We start from the raw sequence: 22,186 nt of genomic DNA on the forward strand, positions 1-22,186 counted from the left end.
TTATTAATATATTCACTTCTCTCTTTTTTCTCTTTTGGCTATGTGATTCAATGATATCTTTTCACATTATCAAAGCCTACGTTAAACTTGGCATGGAAGAAATGAAAAATAAACACAATTTACTTTGGACGAAATGTTTACCTTTTTCCTTATTAAAACTAAAAAATAATTAATAGTAATATTTTTTTTCTCTCATGATATGTGATGTGTATGACATCCTCTTTTCCCTCTTTTCCTTTATTTGCAATCATTAAATAAATTAGTTTTATTTTGTATTATTGATGCTTTAATAATTGTTTTGTAATTATACTTTTGACTTAAAATAACTAAAAAGAATCCTATTAGTTAGTTTAGAAAATTATTATAAATTTAAATAAATTAAGAATTTGTGTGTAGAGTAAAAAATTTGGAAGTTTAAGTATTAAAGTGTGGTAAAATAACCATTGAGAAATTATTGTATTGTATAGATAGTTAATTGAAGTTAATTAAATGCTAAGGTGAGTGTTAGATTTAATTAAGTATTTTGGTTAGTGCTATACATACTACTGTTAGATTGGGAGACTGAAGGATGGCTTGTTGAAGTCCAAATAAGTGTGTTTCCCCTTTCACTTTGATTTGGGCCGAAAAGCACTTAAGCCCAAATCTATCAACAAAAAGAAAAACAAAAAAAATATACTTCTTAGTTCTCAATCTCCTAAATCGTAAGTCGTAAGTTCTAACAAAAAAAAATGTTTATTCTTAAAACCCACAATGGGCTTTTTCTGGGGGATCTGCTGGGAATGAGGATATTTATGTCCTGCACTCCCACTATTATTACATAGGATACTTCCTATAATATTTCAGAATACAAATTTATATTTTAGAATAGACTTAACGAAATACGTGTGTTTGGATGAAGCATTTAAAATTCTAAAAAAATTTAAATTATGAGAATTTCAAATGCTTCAATTTAAATTTCTTTATTTTTAAAATTTTGTGTTTGGATTCCTTTATTAAAAGTCGAAGCTCCGTTTCCAACGCATTCGCACGTGAGAACAAAAACGGTGTCGTACTCGATAAGTCATAGCACGAAATCAGAATCAATTTTAGAGTGTCCTTGAGTCAAACTCCCACCACCATTCTCCGTCGTGAACACTTTCTTCATCGCTTTCTCAAAACCCGTCGTCGTCGACGACACCGAGCCGGAACATCCACTGGAAAGTAACCTCTTCAAGAACCCGCGGTTGCTTGCGTCGTATCCCGCACGGTAGAATTTGTTTCCTTTCTCTGCCAGAAACCGTCACGTGTCATCGGCGGAGAAAATCGGGCAGCAGTGGTCTTTGGTGGAGAAGAGCATCGCCGTGAAGATGCCACCGACTCCTACATCGATGGCCATGTCGAAGTAGTTTGCAATGGTGGCGTTCTGGTTGCCAGATTTCTTCTTCAGCATGCCTTCCAGGTAGGCGAGGGCTTTTCCAGCGAGAATCCCGCGCATGTTGTTGTCGTCGATGGCAAGAATGCATATCTTGCCACTTTGGTTCTTGACTGCGGAGATGCAGTCCACAATGGTGGTAGCCGCCGGAGTCTAAGATTCTGACTTGGGAGGTATTTACTTGGGAAACCAGAGCTTTGGATCGTCGTAGCCAAAGAGAAACTTACTTTCGAGAATTTGAAATTCACTTTTTTAAAGAGAATTTGAAATTCTATTCTTTCAACCAGCTAAAGTCCTTTTTAAAATTCTAAAATTTTGAATTCCTTTTACTAAAATATCAAAACAGTTACTTTTAATAAAAAAGAATTTAATTTCTTATAAAAAATACATTACCTAATTAAATTACCTTATCTAAACACACTCTAAAAGATACAAGATACAATAACCAGGATGCAACATATAATACCCGGGAATGAGATTTCTGGCCAGGCCTTATATACGTCCATACAAATTAACTTTGTCCATATGTCAGTCTGTCAGCTGAAGCTTTTGGAGCTGACCCATCAACTCCTCCTATGATTTTAATGTTTGTTGCCACCTTCTCTGCACAAGAAATTCATTCGTGTTACGTTGCATGGATATAGGCACACAACACAAGTCCATCGGTTCAGCTTCCGGTACAATGGTTCCACAAAATTGACAAGACAAACATACGTGCATGAGAACATAAAATGATGAAGTATAAAATCGCAATCACAATATATACTATTTTCATAATGTTACGTAGGCAAAAATATGTCTAGAAAAAGCACAAGTTTGAATGAAGTGAAGCAGTAAGTTTTGTTTAATAACGTACAGACCAAACAATTCATCAACAAAATTGATGTTATGCATAAACTAATTTATACTTGAGATATGTAACTATGTTTAACTACCTTATAAATTCTGGTGGCGTGGTACGGAATAGTGCCCAGTACAGGTACTAGTTTTTAGGAGTATTATGACAAATACGTTGGAGTATTAATGCATCGTACTTTCAAAATCGCAAGTTTTAAGACTTTCATTTTTTTTTCTAGTCAACATATTATCTAATTGATGGGCTGCAGCTGAAATCTGTTGCTTTCTTCCGGTTGTTCCCTAGCTCCCTCCCTTCTCCAAAATGGAACGTAAAATAGCTTTTGCTTATTTATTTATTAGATTTAAGTGAAGGATTCATGTCAGATATAAAAGGGAAGATCTGTGAGGATTGATAAAAAAAAACTAAATTATATATATATATATATATATATATATATATATATATATATATATATATATATGATAAGTTATAAGGTTATTTAGACCTTAACCAAACTGAACAATTAATGGATGTAATTATGTAAGTCCTTAATTTTTTTTTTCTTACTAAAGTGAAATATTTGTTTCAAAGACGAAATTGTTGTATGGTAGAGATCATTAAATTGTCTATAATTTTAACTAATCAATTCATGTAATATATAACCGAATTTTATTGATTAATTATTTTCATAAAATAAATTTTTTACTATGTTATGTAATAAATATATAGTATCAACCATAATTATAGACACATAATGGTTCCAGAAACTATATAATTTTTTTTAGTTTTATAGGGATTGAAATCTATAGGTCCAATTGTCCAAGACCAAAACTTTAGACACGTAATAATCCCACTTTTGTTAATTTAATTGATAACGCATTCCATATAGGTTAAATTATTCTGGTACGTGGTTTATAATTAATACTGTATATATGACTTTGTTTTATTTTTTGAATCGCATACGAATCTTTGAATAAGTTAGCGACGACGCTCTTAATTATGTTTCAGTGGACGCCACATTGATTCTACCTAACTGTTATATATCTTAAAAATGACTTGCAGCTATCTTCATGGGAAGGAGGTCACTTTGTAATGATGACCGGAAACAGAGCATAGAACTAGCTAGTTTAATTATCGACCAGAGGCCAAGATGAAAGTATATATATATATATAATATGAACAACATGATTCGATCAAGCTAAATTTTTAACTTTAAAGATATGCAACCCTTGAAAATGTTCCTTTTTCTACTAAAATAAAATATGAAAACTTGTTTTGTAAGCTACCATTGGATGATAAGTGCATGAGTGCAATCTAATTATGAACTCTAATGAAGACAAGATAATTGGACTTAAAATAAATGAGTTTCCACAAAAAATATTATAGTACGTAATAATAGATAAGATATTAATTTACTCATTAACTGGACGTACAATTTTATAGATATCTACTCATACTTACGTAATATATTTATTGTGCATCATAACTAGAATTTGAAAAAAATATATATATATAAAATATTTAATTTTACTCAATTGGTATATATAAAATAGAAATAAGAAAGGAGTGTTTTTTTTCAATGTGGGGTTTATAGAAAATTTCTCTCCTCACTATAAGGAGAGATTTCTTTCATTTTATTACGTAAGATCCACAAAATAATTAGGTCATCTCTCATTTTACATGCTCTATTTTTTTCATTCTTTTTTTACCTAAGGATAAAAATGTCTAAATAAGTTAAAATAATTTTTAATTTATCCTTTATCATTTCTGATTATCCAAACAAATTATTAATTTGTTTATCTTTTTTATTTTACCTTTTTCGTATTTTTCAACAGTCAAACAAAGTTAAGATGAAAAAAATGTCCTGCTCATACTAATCTTGATGGCTTTGACATGCAGTAGGAGGATTTTTTTTAGAAAAATAATTATTTATTTTAAAAAATTATTTTCAAAATAAATAAATTCAAACACAGTAATATAGTTATTCGTTAAAAAATGGTCAATAAAAAAAAAATAAGCCACTAACCTTCAGAAGACCCAAAGCCAGTTTATTTAATTGCAAAGTACTATAACAGCAAAGTACCTTGGCATACCATTCATGACTCGTGTGGGTGGAGATGATATTGGACATGTTCAAAGTACTGTGGTTCATATATATATATATATATATATATATATATATATATATATATATATATATATATGTAAAAGATGATATTATTAATTATATTCTAACTTTCCACTCATTACATCTAATAATTTATAGCATTTGGAAAGTGATTTGGGAACAGAAACCAGAACTTACGGATATATTTAGACAGCTATGAATTATGATATGATCAGACAGTCACTTGATTTAATGTGATTTTCTTTAGGACCACTATCTTTTATCAAGACGAAGTTTTTTCAAGCTAACAATATATACAGTATGAAACTGATGACTCTTTGAAATGAGCCTCAAATTGAAGACCATATTTTCCTTTTAAACGAGAAATGATTTTTAGTACGAAATCTATCTATTCGCACAATAATATAAAATGACGTGATGTTAATTATTTACTTTCCCTGTGCATTATTCGTCATTTTGTGTATTTTTTCTTATTTGGTGATTAGTAACAAATTCGTTCTTTGTACCAAACTATTGGCACGAAATAGCACAACTCAAGTAAATATGTGTCATCAAACTAATGACTAATCCATTATTAGTAGGTCAGTATCATTAATTTTTTTGTTGGAGCATAGAAAGACTATTATATATATATATATATATATATATATATATAAGAAGCAAGCAAGAAAGATTAATATATGCATATATGGACAAGCAATAAAGCTATGTTCGGGGATATGGCAAAATCATTTTAATAATGGAACTACTAAGAGGCACAGGGCATCATCTTCATGCAGGAAAAACAAGCCAAAACTCAGTGGAGCACTTTGAAAGGTTTGAAAAATTAGAATAGTGAAGATCCAGAGAGAAAAACAATTAAAATTAATGGATCCATGACTTAAAGCATTCACTCATTGAGTGGCAATGGTCTCTAAACCCCCTTCACATTGAATTAATTTGCTCATGCGGTAGGTGATAAATCTCAATTATAGAGAAATTGCTTGGGATGTCGACCTATATGGTCTTATCTCTATGATTTTGGGAAGCAATCACAAGTTGGAGGAATTGGCCAAATAATTATAATAAAAAAAAAACAAAGATTTCAATTGTTTCTAATTAACAGTCAAGGATTTTTGAATGTGATACTGATCAGGATGGAGCCTCCCAAACGTGTGAATTCGGGAAGTGTAACTTGGCAGTTCTTCTTACATGATTTTGGATTACCATATATGGACCCTATGCCTTATTAATTACTACTTAATACAGTACTAGTATATTATGTTGATGGGATTTTATTTTTATGTCACTAACAAATCATGCTTTGGTTCCATCAATCCGTGTTATTATCGGGGATTCAAAAGTCCACTTGATGTGCATCGATTTCACCACTAGCTGACTCTATAGCACGTGTGCCATGCATTAAGGACAAACGTTCCTATGATGCTATAATAGTCGACCTCTCTAAGGGCCCACCTCAATGCAAATCATAAAATCTCTCGCTATCTTTCTCACTCTATTCCTCTCATATTTCCATAATTTGGGGCACGGGGGAGCCATTATGTTTTTATTGTATGATTACACTTGCTTGTATATACAATTGCTAAAGAGCTATAATCTTGACTAGAAAGACAAACAAAAAAATAATAATAAAAAAGCAAAAAGAGAGAGAGCTTAATTTAATGCGCAGATAATTAATTTGATAAAAAAAATCAGTCTTTTTTTTAGATTATATATTTTTATGAAACCAGACAATAAAATCGTCAAGTTAAATAGGATATCACTATGCATTCGGTAGTATAAACAGTACGTCAGTCTTGTGAGTGACTTGAAATTAAGTTTTATTTTAATTATGTGAGTGGAATTACCATGCTCTAAGGGCCAACTTCTTTCATACTACATCAGATGACCCCTCTTCCAGCCCTACAAGTAGAAGTTGCGGCTCAGTGATAAAATAAAATGGCTACCTACAATAGGAACATGGACAGAAGGCTCATTAATTATTGTAATCGAATGGAGTGGTGATAATGTGTTCATAGGCAATATTAATAATGTTTAGTCACTGGTACTACACAGTTACTCTATTGTTGGTCAAATTTGAATTTTCCACTGATGTTGTTCAAATTAATAATTATAGATATTCTCCTCTCGTGAGCATGGCTGCATGAGCTCCTAGCTAGCTAACAACCTATCACCAAAGAGAAGCTACCTATCTTACAATTAATACAACTCTCTTTTCCTTATGCAATTAATTTGTTTTCCCAAAAGTAACAAAAGCTTAGGCCTGATACAATTACTTTTAATAAACATAGGAGAACCAGGTAGCTGAGGAGGGAGGTTTATTACAATCTTAATGGAAAGGAATATCATAAAATGTTGATAATTAGCAATGCTTCAATCTATACATAAGGTGCACCATCATGACAGCCTCAGCAGCATGCATGTAGGTTTAGCTTTTTAATTATTTCCATGGAAAATCCAGCAACTTTTTGTTTCATGTCATGGGCCTGGCTATTTTCTTTGTTAGGATTAGCTTAATTATGACTATTTCTCGTGTTTTTTTATTCAAATGTTGGTGGATCCATGTGGCGCGATATACAGTCCAACAGCAGGAATATGATTTAGGTTTTAAAAAATACGATTCATATATCCAACTCATAATTTTCGTAGTTAACCATTTATCTATGGTTATTTATGATTTTTTTTTTGTTTTTGATGAAGAAATTTATAGTGGAAGGGAATAATAATCACATCGTTTTTTTCTTTTTCTTCTTCTCTAATCTTTCTTTTTCATTTACTGAATTCATCTTGCATGGGATTACCAAGTGAGCCAAAAGGGCCTTCTTGTTTTTCATAGCCATTGGGTGAAAAATGACATCATGCCATATGTGTAATGTAAACTTGATTGTTCATAACATGCCCCCAGGGGAAGCCTTTATGACTTGCTCTCTTTTTCTTTGGGGGTTGGATATATACCTTTATGACTACTTTTTTTTTTTCAAAGAGATTTAAAGCCGACAATAAAATGGTGGGGTTAGAGGAAGGATCCTTTCATACTAATGCAAGATTTTCCATCCATGTAAAAATGGTGCCTTTTGTCTCTTCTTTTTAATGTCATTGGGGTCCCTTTATTCACCCTCTTTTGCTTCATTGATCTTCCCTTTACCGTGCAATATTACTTTTTCTTTTTCTTTTCTATAAATCTTCTGTCATCATACATCATAATTAATATGCTTACTTGGAAATTCAATTATTTTCTTTGTATGCACAACAATCTCTAAGTTAGTAAAAGATTAAGTTTAGGGTCAAATTTATGTGGACTATAAGCCTATGCAGCTATATATTTGGTTCTAAACCGTTAAAATAAAGGTAGTCACATTCATTGAATTCAATGAATCAAAGGCTGTCAATTACACATTACACGAATGCATATCATACATAAAACTTGTCCTAAGTCTACAGTTTCGATTTGAAGATTCATGATGTATTAGTGGGTGTAGCTGAAACTTCCCCATCGATCTATCATCAGCAAAATGAAGGAGATGGTAGATGGGACAATTGACGAAGATTAATTTTGATAGTATCATGCAATTGCAAGATTCATAATACACAGAACAGAGTCATAAAAGTTCAAATTAGATAAGGCATAAGGATCTACAGTCATCTTCAGGATTCATTTATATGATAGGTGGGGAAAGCGGTACCCTAAAGTTGTGTGTGTCTGGAAAAGGTTGATATAGCTGTAAATGCATGTGTCTAGAGAGTAGAAACAGCCTATTTTATTAATTATTCATTGACTTTTTTTTTTAGTAATTACTATAAATAAACTTATTAAATTGTTTCATAGTGCTTAGGTCATTCAGATGGAGCCAATTATTATTTTTAAAATGATTGTGTCTAAAGAATATAAATAAAAGTGTATTTAGCTTTAAATTTTAGTGAATTATGATAATGATATATTTTAAATTAAATAAAAAATATTTTTTATATATTTTATAGACAAACATATTTTAGGATAACATTATATTTCAAATTTGAATATGTGCCTAGCCAAAAGGATTAGAATTTAATTTAAATATACTGATGGTGTAATTTTTTTATATTTTCATCTAATTATAAATTTTCATGTATGTAAATATTATAATTTTTATAATAACTATTTTAAAAATTATATTGATAGTAAATTCTAATTGGCTGATCTCATAAAAAAAATTAAATTGACAATGTATGAAAACTAATTTTCTGGCAATTAAAACTGATTTTAAATATCTTTATTTAAGTAATTATTATAAAATTTAATAAGATATATGATCATTCATGATTAAAGACGGAATAAAATATCTTTATAAAGTTAATATATATTTTAATTAAATTCTTTCTTTTAAATTTTGTTCTCTAGGTATGGTGAATAAGATATATACTGGATTAGGGGATCGTTGATTATCTTGGCTTCCACTTTTTGTTTGTTTCTTGATACAATTATTTATAAAATCAATTCAGAATGTATTATTAGGCATAGAGATAGAGTTGCATCAATTGAGTTCTATATGGACTGCAGACTCCCGAAGACACTACAACAGAATTTCTTTTTGTTTTTCTTTTCCTTTGTCGCCTTAGACGTACAAGCCTTGATTACTTTTTTTCTCTCTATGGTAATCATAATCCTGTTTATTTTGCTATGTCCCATCAATCTAAACTTCTTTTTTTCCCTTTCATTGAATCCCATCAATCTAAACAACCTCTATAGTTAAACTTGTTACGGTACTGTACAAATTAACTAACTCTGTTTATTTCTATAGTTTTCTTTTTTATATTAAAAATTAAAAACATCTTACAAAATGTTGGTAGTTATCTACACTACACATACACGAGCTTCACCCCAAATGGACAAAATGGTTTTGACATTCTTCCAATTGATGTTGAAAATACCATTTACTTACAGAAGGCATCTGTCAACACATAAAAACAAGAGCGAATTTTTTTAATCTCTCTCAGTAATTCCTAGTTTTAAACCGTGACACATGATGACCACTTTGATGCAAATTAAGAAGGTATATGTATTTAAATGGACTTTTTTTTTCTTCTAGTTATCTAACTTCGATTTGCGGATAATTCCAATTCAATAGTTGAATCTAGTGTAGTTTTGTACCTTCCACTCTTGGTCAGCATAACTTTCATGGTTTTCTTTATATTTCTTTAAAGCAAAGACCACCAAATACTTATGACCAGATCTTGCACATATTATAATATCGTTCTTCATGTATTCCCTTGTTTCCATGTGCACTTCACTTCTCCATCAGATTCCTCACGCACTCTTTCATGTATATATAAACAAACCGAAATGGGTCTTATTATTATTTGTGAACTAAATTATGTCCATTTTGCTCCTATAAAATTAATCACCACGAATATCTCAGTAATTTGAGTAAATTTGATACCAATCATGGATACCCAATTTAGATTTAGACAGTGGAAACACACCCTTCTGTTGCATTCTTGATAATTTAATCCAAATATGCAAGTCAGTTGCTTAAAGTTCAGAAATTTAAAGGGTAGCATGTAGCAACCACCACATCAATTGCTCATCAAAAACTGCAGCCACACAAAGCGATGGACCACAAGATGGGCCTAGCTAATTAAAGGAAGAAATTATCTCTTTGATTAACCGAACAGAGAGCTACTACACTCAACCTCAAACTGTCTATTCTGTTTGATTAATCATCCATCACTATCTACTATCTAGAGCAAGGTAAGATAATTACAGTAATAACCAATTTCAAAAAAGTGCTAAAGTCATTTTCCGTTCTATATTTTACTAGCCCTTAGTGCTTACTTAGCCATGCCTTGTTTGCTGCTAATCTCAACAGCTGAATAAATATATGAAGATGAAAAGTAATTATTATTTCCAAATTAAAGCAGGAAACAAGATAATATGTGTCCACGTGGGGAACAAAAATCCAAAATCTTCTTTACATGATTTTCACCCTCCACCAGTTTCATGTCTCACAGTTCACTGTTAGTGAAACACTATCTAACAGGAACTAACAAATTGGATTACATTCAGATCGCAGATTTCACAAAATTTCAACTCACTATTTGACAGGTTAACCACAACGAACCAATAAAAAAGAGGAGTTTACCAACATAGTGTAGTATGATTGCCAGATAACTATGTCCCTTTAAGGTCAGAAGTTGGATTCCCAGATTTATGTGTATGAAATAACATATGTTGAAAAAGGTTAGTCTCTTAAATGAATTTCAGTATTTCGAAGATTAGTTCTTAATTCTCAACGGGAGATATCCTGGGTTCATCCAAAAATTAAAAAGAGAGGTTTAGCTTAATAAAAACCAACAAACATCATCATGGGTATAGAGATGTCCTTGTCATTGAACAGGAGCTTATTACAACAATAAAAGAACAAGGAAGCTGGCTCTTCTGTCCAGAGCTTCTTCTCTTCCTCTATAAAATAAAATCATAGAATTTTCCCCTCTAGAATCCCAAAACAGATCACCACTTCTCTTCTCTCACAGCAATGTCTGTCATCTTATGGAATCTGTCACTTTCTCCCAAAATCTTCTTCCTCACCATGCTTCTCTTATTAAAGTCTCTTTTGTTTCCATGCTGTTACTCCCTTAATGAGCAAGGCCAGGCTCTATTAGCATGGAAGAACAGTTTAAACAGTACTTTAGATGCACTAGCATCTTGGAATCCTTCCAAGCCAAGCCCATGCAATTGGTTTGGGGTGCACTGCAACTTACAAGGAGAGGTGGTTGAGATAAACCTCAAGTCAGTGAACTTGCAAGGTTCACTACCTTCAAATTTTCAACCTCTCAGGTCCTTGAAGACTCTTGTCCTCTCAACAGCCAACATCACAGGCAGGATTCCAAAGGAAATTGGAGACTATAAGGAGCTCATTGTTATTGATCTCAGTGGCAATTCTCTCTTGGGTGAAATCCCACAGGAAATTTGCAGGCTGAGCAAACTGCAGACTTTAGCTCTGCATGCCAACTTTCTTGAAGGAAACATTCCATCCAACATAGGAAGTTTATCAAGTCTTGTGAACTTGACACTCTATGACAACAAACTGAGTGGTGAAATTCCAAAGAGTATTGGCTCATTAACTGCGCTCCAAGTGTTGAGAGCAGGAGGGAACACAAACCTTAAGGGTGAGGTGCCATGGGACATTGGAAACTGCACCAACTTGGTGGTGTTAGGCCTTGCAGAAACCAGCATTTCTGGGAGTCTTCCTTCTTCAATAGGGAAGCTGAAAAGAATTCAAACCATAGCCATTTACACAACTCTTCTTTCAGGCCCTATCCCAGAAGAGATAGGGAAGTGCAGTGAGTTGCAGAACCTGTACTTGTATCAGAACTCAATCTCTGGTTCAATCCCAAGTCAAATTGGAGAGCTCAGCAAGCTTCAGAATCTTCTACTGTGGCAAAACAATATAGTAGGTACAATCCCAGAAGAGCTTGGAAGCTGCACACAGATTGAAGTCATAGATTTGTCCGAAAATCTTCTCACAGGTAGCATACCAACCAGTTTTGGTAAGCTATCAAATCTGCAAGGGCTTCAACTGAGTGTCAATAAGCTTTCAGGCATTATACCTCCTGAAATCACAAATTGCACTTCCCTGACTCAACTGGAAGTTGACAACAATGACATATCTGGGGAGATTCCTCCTCTTATTGGCAACTTGAGAAGCTTGACTCTCTTCTTTGCATGGCAGAACAAGCTCACAGGAAAAATCCCAGACAGTCTTTCACGGTGCCAAGACCTTCAGGAATTTGATCTCTCTTACAACAATTTAACTGGTTTAATACCCAAACAACTTTTTGGGCTGAGGAACCTCACTAAACTGCTGCTTCTTTCCAATGATTTGTCAGGCTTTATACCACCTGAGATAGGTAACTGCACAAGCCTCTATAGGTTGAGGCTAAATCACAATAGACTTGCAGGTACCATTCCAACTGAGATCACCAACTTGAAGAATTTGAACTTTCTGGATGTGAGCAGCAATCATCTTGTAGGGGAGATTCCTCCAACACTATCCAGATGCCAAAATCTTGAGTTTCTTGACCTCCACTCAAATAGTCTCATTGGCTCAATTCCAGACAATCTGCCCAAAAACCTGCAGTTAATTGACCTCACAGACAACAGGCTAACAGGTGAACTAAGTCATTCCATTGGTTCATTAACTGAATTAACCAAACTCAGCTTGGGAAAGAATCAACTCAGTGGAAGCATCCCGGCAGAGATCCTATCTTGCTCCAAGTTACAACTTCTGGACTTGGGAAGCAATAGTTTCTCTGGACAAATTCCCGAGGAAGTTGCTCAAATTCCTTCACTAGAAATCTTTCTCAACCTTAGTTGTAACCAGTTTTCCGGTGAAATCCCATCTCAGTTCTCCAGTCTTAAAAAACTTGGAGTGCTTGACCTCTCCCACAACAAGCTCTCAGGGAACTTAGATGCTCTCTCTGACCTTCAGAACCTTGTTTCACTGAATGTTTCCTTCAATAACTTCTCTGGAGAATTGCCTAACACACCATTCTTCCGGAGACTCCCTCTCAACGATCTCACAGGAAATGATGGTGTCTACATTGTTGGTGGTGTTGCAACTCCAGCTGACAGAAAGGAAGCCAAGGGTCATGCCAGATTGGCTATGAAGATTATAATGTCCATTCTCTTATGCACCACTGCAGTACTAGTACTTCTCACAATCCATGTCTTGATCCGTGCTCATGTTGCTAGCAAAATACTCAATGGAAACAACAATTGGGTGATAACTTTGTATCAGAAGTTTGAGTTCTCTATTGATGACATTGTCCGGAACTTGACATCATCCAATGTGATTGGCACCGGAAGCTCTGGAGTTGTGTACAAGGTCACAGTTCCAAATGGACAAACACTGGCAGTTAAAAAGATGTGGTCAACAGCAGAGTCAGGAGCATTTACTTCTGAAATTCAAGCACTGGGTTCAATTAGGCACAAGAACATCATCAAGCTTCTGGGTTGGGGATCCAGCAAGAACATGAAACTGCTGTTTTATGAGTACCTCCCTAATGGAAGCCTGAGCTCATTAATCCATGGTTCAGGAAAGGGAAAATCAGAATGGGAGACCAGATATGATGTTATGTTAGGAGTGGCTCATGCACTTGCATATTTGCACAATGATTGTGTGCCTTCCATATTGCATGGAGATGTCAAAGCCATGAATGTTTTGTTAGGTCCTGGCTATCAGCCTTACCTTGCTGATTTTGGCCTAGCAACAATTGCAAGTGAAAATGGTGATTATACTAATTCCAAGTCAGTTCAAAGAACCTACCTTGCTGGATCCTATGGATACATGGCTCCAGGTACTTTTTTCAGTCACACTTATGTTTGAATTAGTTAGTTATTGTTCAGTACTTGCATAACCCCTTGAAATAGTACTAATTTTTTGTTGTTTTTCTATATGTACAGAACATGCATCTATGCAACGGATCACTGAGAAGAGTGATGTGTACAGTTTTGGTGTGGTCCTACTTGAGGTCCTGACAGGAAGGCACCCCCTAGACCCAACACTTCCAGGGGGTGCACACTTGGTTCAGTGGGTTAGGAACCACTTAGCTAGCAAAGGAGACCCTTATGACATTCTTGACCCAAAGCTGAGAGGGAGAACTGATTCTACTGTGCATGAAATGCTACAAACTCTAGCCGTGTCATTTCTATGTGTCAGCAACCGAGCTGAGGACCGTCCAACAATGAAGGACATTGTTGGAATGCTCAAGGAAATTCGACCTGTTGAGTCCGCAACCACAAATCCAGATGTGTCAAAGGAAGTTTTAACAGTGCATACTTCTCCAGCACCTCCTATGAATGGTGTTTCACATGGAACTTAATCAACTTATAACTGTTCCTTTAATTTCTCAGAGGACTCAATCTTGTTGAGAAAGCATACAGCTCAAAGAGAATGTATGATTCATAACATGTGCATAGTCAAATAGAATGCCAGTTAGAGTTGGCCAGAAGAATTACTAGAGATGTTCAAATGTAATCTAAGATATGTAATGCATATTTCAAGAATCCATGTATTCAATTTAAATATATATAAAAAAAAAACATTCTAGAATCTAGAGTCTAGAGCCTCTCACACAAATTAATTAAGTTTCAGGCTAGGTGGTTCCTCAATCCGATGTAAAGGGTCACCTACTCACCTTGGCCTTATTGATATCTTTGTAACCTTTGTGCTTTTACCTGAATTCAAATTTTGATGTTCTTATTTTAGTCTCTGGTGAATTAACTAACATGGAAACCAATTGATACTAATTTCGTGGTCTACAAGTGCTGAAACTTCTCGGATGTTACTGCCAACTGGGGCATTTCTAATAAACACAATAAACTTAAAGTCCATTTTAAATAAATTTCCACGTAAGTACTTATAAGAGGGAAAAAAAATTAAACTTCTCTCATCTAACTTTTCTAAAATCTGGAGCGCATATTTTGACTTATTAACAAGTTTAATTCATTTTACTTTCTTATTTTCTTCTTTTATAAGACAAGTTTATCCAAATAATCTGTCAACAAGTGATATTAATTACAATGATTGGATTTTTTTTGGATATTACACAGAAAATAAGATTCCTAGGCTGCATCTCTCTTTTTCTCTTTCTCTTTCACTTATTCGCACGCACGCACACATACATACATACTCAAGTCAGCCTTTCAATTCCACATGGTCCCATGTGCTGTCTGAAAGAGACTTTGCTTTTGCAACAATTGGAAATTCCTTCAGAAGCACATATTAGGTTGGAAATGAAAGTATGTATCTTAATCACACGCACATGTATATGCAGGACCATTATTACTCTGGAAAAGTGAATTTTTTTTATCATTTGCAAGGTTCACAAAATTCTCTGAACTGACCAAAAAGCTTAATCAGTTATATCTTATAAGATTCTTTCGTAAACGACTTTTTGGCATTTCTAGGAAGAGTCCGAAGGGACTGGAAATAATTGAAAAGAGTTTGTGGCTTTGCATTATGCCATTAAAATCACGATTTAAGTACGAGAATATATTGAGTTTGTGGATACTTTAAGAAATTATCCTTATACAACAAAAAAAACTATACAATAAAATATACAACTAAGAAAAAGAAAAAGAAAAAACGAAGATGATTTTAAATTTGAAATGTAATAAATAATAGGATGAAGTAAAAAAATAGATACAAAATATAATGTTGTAAATTTTTTTTTACCGTATATCACTTCTCATTAAAATGAAGTTGCAAGAAGATTTCAATTATTTTATTAATGAATGACTTCAACAATAGGAGGAACACAAAAGAAAATTAGAGCATGAATTTGTCATAAAGTAACATTTCTTCTCATCAAAATATTATTTTCCTGCTTTTCCTTTTGACAGAAAACACTGAAAATTGTATTATGAACAAAACCTAAATCCTATTATAACAATATTTTCATTTATTAGATAAATAAATTTAATTTTTATATTTTTGAAGTATCGAATATATTTACTTTTTCATTTAATACTATTTTTTAATTTTTATAAATTTTAATAATAAAAAATTTGTAAAAGCATATAACATTATTTTTGTATTTTGTAAATCCATCCATTTATTTGTACTAATTTGACTAGAGGAAACTAAATTCGACCCTTTACTTTATTTATTTTTTCTTTACTTTTCTGTAAAATATGTTTTCTTTTTTTTTAAAAAAAAAATACGATACCTCTTCTAATGTTTAATTAATGTCGGGTTGGGGGCTTGGCTTTGCCCCACCACATTCAGAAGAAAAAAAAAAACATGTTTTCTTTTCTTTCTTTCTTTTTTTTTTAAAAAAAAAGATGAGTACTTTTCAAGCAACACTAATATGATTATATTTTATTTTTAACGCATTATTGTTGTGAAAAAAATTATGTTATTAATTAATTAGATAATAAAGAACTATTGGTTTCTGTTCAAGGTTCATGCGGATGGTAAAGTGATTTGATTATAAAAAACATAATTGAATAAGAACTATAGCAATGTTTTTGAAGTTGAAGGCACATAATTGCCAAAAATCAAAAGTAAAGATTTTATTTTGGTACATATACAAATTAAGAATTTACTTTAGCAAAACTTAAAGTTGATAGGTTTCTATGCAATTCCTCGTAAACATATGTTCCAGATTTTTAAAAATAATTTCGCAGTTTTCACAAATTTTATGGTTTAAGGAAAAACTTAGTGGACGTTTGAGAGACCTATTTTTAAAGGGAATAATTGCTTATTTTTCATAAGCACTCTTATGATCGGTCAAAAAATAAGGACTATTCTTAAAAAAAAGCTAAACCAAACAACCAATAATGTGCAAATAAAATGATACACTATTTCAAACGAAAAAATAAAATAAAATTATGTGCTGCTATTGAAGAGTTCTGGTAACTGCACGTCTATTGGATGCATCCAACTAGCCCTTTAAAGTCTCCTTCGCTTTATGAAATAATTCAACACATTCCATTATATCATATCATATCGTTAATGGCACTCATTCTGCTCTAGAATCCTTATGCTAGCTGACGGATGGATGATTGTTATTGGATAGGCATGCTGATAATCTTTCTAGCGTAAGCCATATTTACAAGAATTGACACAGTGGACTCACAACAAGTGGTGCTTGCTTCTTTATCTCGGCCTCAACAAGAAAAAAAAGCAGCATCAATGTACCCAGACAAGTGTAGTCTTGTGTGTTCAGATGCCACATGGCCTTGAGCAAATTGAAGCAATGAAATACTAGTTTTCTTGTCACAGCATTAAGAGCCAAATGAGGCTTCAACCCTACCATATTACAACACTACACATTTTCAAGAAACATGTATGGAGCCCACCAATGAATTTCCAGATGGATATGATATAAATGTTGGATGTCCCAATTGTGCACTATGGAGAATTCTGGTCCTGCCTGTCTAATTTCTTTAGTATAAAGTTAATGACATTCCAGTCAAAGCCACGGTACTGAAGCCAGCGAACAATTCTTGATTTCCTTGTCTCCTTGGGTACATTCTGACCTCTGAACCATTGCTTTGAGGCCTGAGTATAAAGATGATCCATGGAATGTTTTGACAACCCAATAACTGATTTGAGATCTTCGGCACAATCATTGTCCTTAAAGACCACTTCAACTGCCTTCTCGGCATCAGCTTGACTAACTCCTTTCTTGAACAGTGCCTGCCACAACAATTGCAGTCCATCACACAAAAAGTATTTCCCTTGGATGAATTAGCAACTATATTGAAGGCATGTGTGGTGAAAGGTCTGTGCCTTGGCCTTGCATGCCCCACAACAGCAGTGAAAAACCTTTAAGCAAGCACTGCTTTTGTGCATCCCTAGTGTCTTTGGGGGCATCTAAACGTAAGGGAAATGATGAGAAGAGAAAATTGAAGCCTTCAATCAATCGATTTTAACTTTTCTGGAGGAGGGGAAGGGATTAGGCTCAATTCAATCTAGGCAATTTTTGCATATTTGGAATAAAATAAATATGTTTTAAAATGTAACAAATTGAGTCCTCAACAAGTAGCTAAGTAATAGAAGAAATTATTCAATCAGATAAATTACAAGAGAAAAGAATTGGGTTGGAACTTCACATTCGTTGAACAATTCTCTATGAAAAATAAATTAAACTATGACACAATTCAAGCAGGCAAAATACATAATTAAACTTCAAAAGCTTTTAGATGTAAGGAAAAATCAAAATACAGATTACATACACAAGCTAAATTTTCAGATACAGATAATTACATATAATAGTAAATGATATATTATTATTTTAACATTGTCCTTGAGTGCAAGTATATACTTTCACATTTGTGTTCTCAAAAAGTAATCTTGAAAAGAAAAGAAAAAGTGAATGTACAAAGCTCTGCTGAATTAGCAAGATGCTGTCACAATGCACATCATCTTTTTCCTCCTAATTCTATGTATAGAGTTAAAATGATGATGAAATTTAGCAAGCATGATATAAGCATAATACTAACACAATTATTTTCTCTTCTGCACTGCAATGGGATTAATAACAAAACTCAGGGAAGCAGTATTGATCAAGAAGAGAAAAGGTAGAATGGAACAGGCAACATGTAAGAAAGCAAAAAGTAATAGGACAAACAAAAACGCAAAGTAGATTAACTTACTTGTTTGATCCGCCTTGGCCCCCAACTTGATGAAGTCCATCTAGACTGAGAAAATGTTTCAGCATACAACCTGTCATTGATGAACCCTCTGATACAAAAAAGATTAAACCAATCACCATAAGTAAACATAAAGTATAAAAATGTCCGCAAACTCAGTTTATAAATGAACTTAAAAAAGCATATTTTGAAAAATACTGCACAATATCAAATTAACATGATATAAATAGGTATATGCAAACTTTTAAAAAATTTGAGATACATGTACCACACAGTTTATTCTGAATAGAATAGAATTACTTTATCTGCATATATAAACTAATAGTGTTTGAATGAATATAGAATTAATTATAGAATATATTCTCTTTTCTTTAAAAAAATTAATCAGAATCTCTAACCTTCCTAAAGCAAGAAAAGTTAAATGGAAAAAGAAAACATGTTAACTTCATATAAAAACTGTGGATCTGTTGTTTATCAGCCATTTTCAAATGCATCCTTTATTTGAAGGTTTACTTGCTGTCAGACAACTACATCCTAAAATGGAAAAACAAAAAAAATTGTCAATTCCCAAAACGATCTCCATGATTTATGTGTTAATAAATATCTTCATTATAAACTGCACTTAATGTTCATCTTCATTCTTCTTTATTCTAAGATACTAAAACAATTTTAAGTAGGTGGATTGTTGACAAATAATCACCCTTCACCACAAGTGACCAGGTAAAATTATAATGTCAAGGTAAAAGCAGAGATCATTTCCTTTTAATTCTACAATATCGGCAAACTTACATAATTTCCTTTTTTATTTTAAGTTGTTTTGAATACAAAATAAGTTAGTCCAAACACATTCAATAGGTGACACTTTTTCAGGGGGGAGAAATAATCACTTTTTTTTCAAAAGCACTTTCAGGAAGCCAAAAAAATGATTATTTGACGTTTCTACAAAAACAAGCCATACCAAACACACTTTAAATGTCTTGATTCCTTTTTACCTGTTTTCTGTAATCCAAACATGTTATATCCATTTGCTCTTTAATGAAAAAAGGTGGAAAAATAGTTCATCAGTTTCTGACACAAAATAAATTTAAATGAAAAAAGAATTGTTACGTGCTGTATAAAAAAGTAAACAACTCTATGTATATACTACATAAGACTTAAATTGGTAAATGACCATATGTTGAATTATATAAGATGGGCCACTCAAATTCTCAAAACATTTATTCTTCCTCAATATCCAGTTATCTAGCCATTTTCCTCATGGAGACCCCATGAAACCATGACTGAATTAATAGTTGGCTAGAGCTGCATTCAAAGTCACCTTCATGATAGCAATTTGTATCTATAATTGCAGACATCTCATTTTTAAGGCCAGAAATCACATAAAATAAACAACTCTCAATTTGTTGTAACTGCCAAATTTAGGAAGTAGTTGTCTGGAAGCAAGTAAAGCTTCAAGTAAGGAAGCAATTAAAATTGGCTAATAAACAACAGCTCCACAGTTTTTATGTAGTTAACTACATACCTTTTCTGGAACTTGTTTATCACTGCCTCCACTTCATCAGGAGAGAATCTCTTTCCAAGCAATTTCTTTCTCAACTCAAGTGCTGTGAGTGCCCTACAGAACAGAGAGACAGGCACACTTAAAAGAAAAGACTGCATTTTACATCAAAACATGCACACTCGTCTTTCCAAAAGGAAAAAGATATTTAGTTTACTAATTATTACAAAATTTCTTCTCTTTGTTAATGAAAATTTGCTAAAATGTTTCCAAAGGCATGCCAAGTAAGCTAGCACTTCATTCTGCATAACCTCATTCTTCGAAAAACCTCAATCAAATTAAAATTTCCAAACCAAATAACTGAATAAATTCTATTTCTGGGAGGAGGGAAGGGGGAGACAACAACTAACCTAGATGCAAGTAATTTAATAGCAGCTTCCTCGACATCACTTGTAAATTTATTAATTTGTATCAATTCCTCGTCACAGGAATCTCCTCCCTCATGGATTGTCAACTCTCCAACCTCTTCCATTTGATCAAAAGAACCTACAATCATAAATTACAACGCTCAGAACAACTTCACTTCTTAGATATACAAGTTGAAACCGCTGTTTCATTTCTAATCATACTTTTTTGGTTCTGCAGCAGAATATTCCATTATAACAAATTAATAGAAAGAAGCCACAAATCAAGAGTTAAAACAGGTAGCAAGAAAATGAATGTAAATTTTTTAATCCGTAAAAACAAACACACAATGTGAATCACTGAATCTAGAAGCATGAACCTATTATCCATCCCCAATCTTAATGGTAGAAGGAAATCGATTCTATTAGAACCTGGAGAAAGTTAACTTCAGTTAACCATAAGACAAACATCGCTTCTCCTTTCTTAATAATCACCATTTTTTTGTAAGCACCTTATTACTTTTCTCCTTTATTCAATTTCACTTTCAAAGACCATCAGTCACAAATCAAAATGTATCCTCAAAAGCGTGAACAATCTCTAATTACTTTTATGACAAGCTGAGTTTATCCAGTACCAGAATATAAGAACATTGTATCACCACATTTAAAACCGAGTCAACAATCCCATACCGAGCATCAAATTGAACTAGAATGCTTAAAATCACAAATAAATCTTTTGTGTTTACCTATAGGTAGTAGTGACGTAGTTCCCCTGCATCCTGCATAGCGAAGCACAACTAACTCCCAAGTGATGAACCAAAACTATATCATATTAGACAGAACATAGAAGTTTACCTTGTTCGATGTCATCAAATAATAAGTCAGGGCAAATTTCTTTCGGTTCTTGAGAAATTTCACAATGTGCAATTGTTGCATGCACGTCTTTTCCACCATTTATCTTGAGCACATTAACATCAGGACAGCTGCAATATCCCAGGCTTTTCACTGGCAGTGCAGTTTCAAGTATTTTGACCATGCAGGATGTGCTGGAAATGTATCTAACAGGAACAGAAGAACTAAAGTCTCTGCTCTTCAAGCACACAATCTGAGACTTCCAAATGGTCCTATTTTTTTAATACCAAAAAAATAAAAATTAGAAGAATGGCCAAAACCAAAATGTTTCAGAATCTATAGAAAGCTGAGGTTTTTATGTGAATGGGTGGAGAGACAGAAAGAAATTGAAGAAGTTCCTTCAACTCAGTACAATGCTTCCAATTGGGTAGCTAAATTAGAACTCCATTACTCATTTACTCTTCAAAGAATCAAGCTTTTCTGTCATTTTGTTTCAGTAACCAAAGAAGGTTTGGAGCTAAAAACGAGAGAGAGAGAGAGAGAGAGAGAAGTTACTGGGGAATTGAAAAAACGCGAGAGGGGAGGTGGGAAGAGATTTTGAAGACGATGTTTGCCGCGAAACCTGCCATGTTCATGCAACCATAATTTGTGCCTACCAAAGCAAGGGTTACCCATTTTTCGTTCGTTTCTCCTCTCCCTGTTTTTGTTTTTGTCCAACTTTTGTTTTCCGATATGGGGTCCTGACATTTGGGTCAGCCCGGATTAGCCCTCGTGGGCTGGACTAAATTGAATCGGGCTGGTTTCCCCGTGACCCAGTTAAAACGGGTTATCTGGGCTTGTCCTATCACTCTCTGACAGTCAGCAGGCTGTTGTTACTTCCTGCTCCTCCAAGTTGCTTCCTATACCTTAACAATG

At 33.3% G+C, this 22,186-nt stretch overlaps 2 protein-coding genes across 4 annotated transcripts; one reads left to right on the forward strand and one right to left on the reverse strand.

The window, feature by feature from the left end:
- Positions 1-10,647: 10,647 nt before the first annotated feature.
- On the forward strand, positions 10,648-14,623 carry LOC100775762 (LRR receptor-like serine/threonine-protein kinase RGI3). Its single transcript, XM_003518511.5, has 2 exons — positions 10,648-13,713; positions 13,820-14,623. The coding sequence occupies exons 1-2, from the start codon at positions 10,890-10,892 to the stop codon at positions 14,236-14,238; spliced, it is 3,243 nt and encodes a 1,080-aa protein (XP_003518559.1). The 5' UTR covers positions 10,648-10,889; the 3' UTR covers positions 14,239-14,623.
- A 2,019-nt stretch (positions 14,624-16,642) lies between these two features.
- On the reverse strand, positions 16,643-21,946 carry LOC100783629 (regulatory protein RecX). 3 transcript variants are annotated; one of them, XM_006575654.3, is made up of 7 exons: positions 21,827-21,946; positions 21,275-21,543; positions 21,166-21,198; positions 20,426-20,561; positions 20,040-20,132; positions 18,521-18,608; positions 16,643-17,561 (listed from the first exon to the last, which is right to left on the reverse strand). In XM_006575654.3, exons 1-7 carry the CDS (start codon positions 21,904-21,906, stop codon positions 17,274-17,276), a joined length of 987 nt encoding a protein of 328 aa, XP_006575717.1. In that variant the 5' UTR covers positions 21,907-21,946; the 3' UTR covers positions 16,643-17,273. The 3 variants fall into 3 exon arrangements, with proteins under 3 accessions (XP_006575717.1, XP_003519641.2, XP_025982599.1); XM_026126814.2 differs by lacking the exon at positions 16,643-17,561 and adding an exon at positions 17,568-17,738; XM_003519593.4 differs by lacking the exon at positions 21,166-21,198.
- Positions 21,947-22,186: the final 240 nt, after the last annotated feature.

The sequence above is a fragment of the Glycine max genome, chromosome 2, assembly GCF_000004515.6.
Source record: "Glycine max cultivar Williams 82 chromosome 2, Glycine_max_v4.0, whole genome shotgun sequence".
NCBI lineage: Eukaryota > Viridiplantae > Streptophyta > Magnoliopsida > Fabales > Fabaceae > Glycine > Glycine max.

Excerpts from the sequence above, each read along its gene's own strand:
- LOC100783629 (XM_006575654.3), bottom strand. The coding sequence starts at position 21,906 with ATGAACATGGCAGGTTTCGCGGCAAACATCGTCTTCAAAATCTCTTCC. Across the intron at positions 21,199-21,274 it reads ATTTGATGACATCGAACAAG|GATGCAGGGGAACTACGTCA; the intron begins GTAAACTTCTAT and ends TTCGCTATGCAG. Across the intron at positions 17,562-18,520 it reads GGCCAAGGCGGATCAAACAA|GCACTGTTCAAGAAAGGAGT; the intron begins GTAAGTTAATCT and ends TTGTTGTGGCAG.
- LOC100775762 (XM_003518511.5), top strand. The coding sequence starts at position 10,890 with ATGTCTGTCATCTTATGGAATCTGTCACTTTCTCCCAAAATCTTCTTC. Across the intron at positions 13,714-13,819 it reads CTATGGATACATGGCTCCAG|AACATGCATCTATGCAACGG; the intron begins GTACTTTTTTCA and ends CTATATGTACAG.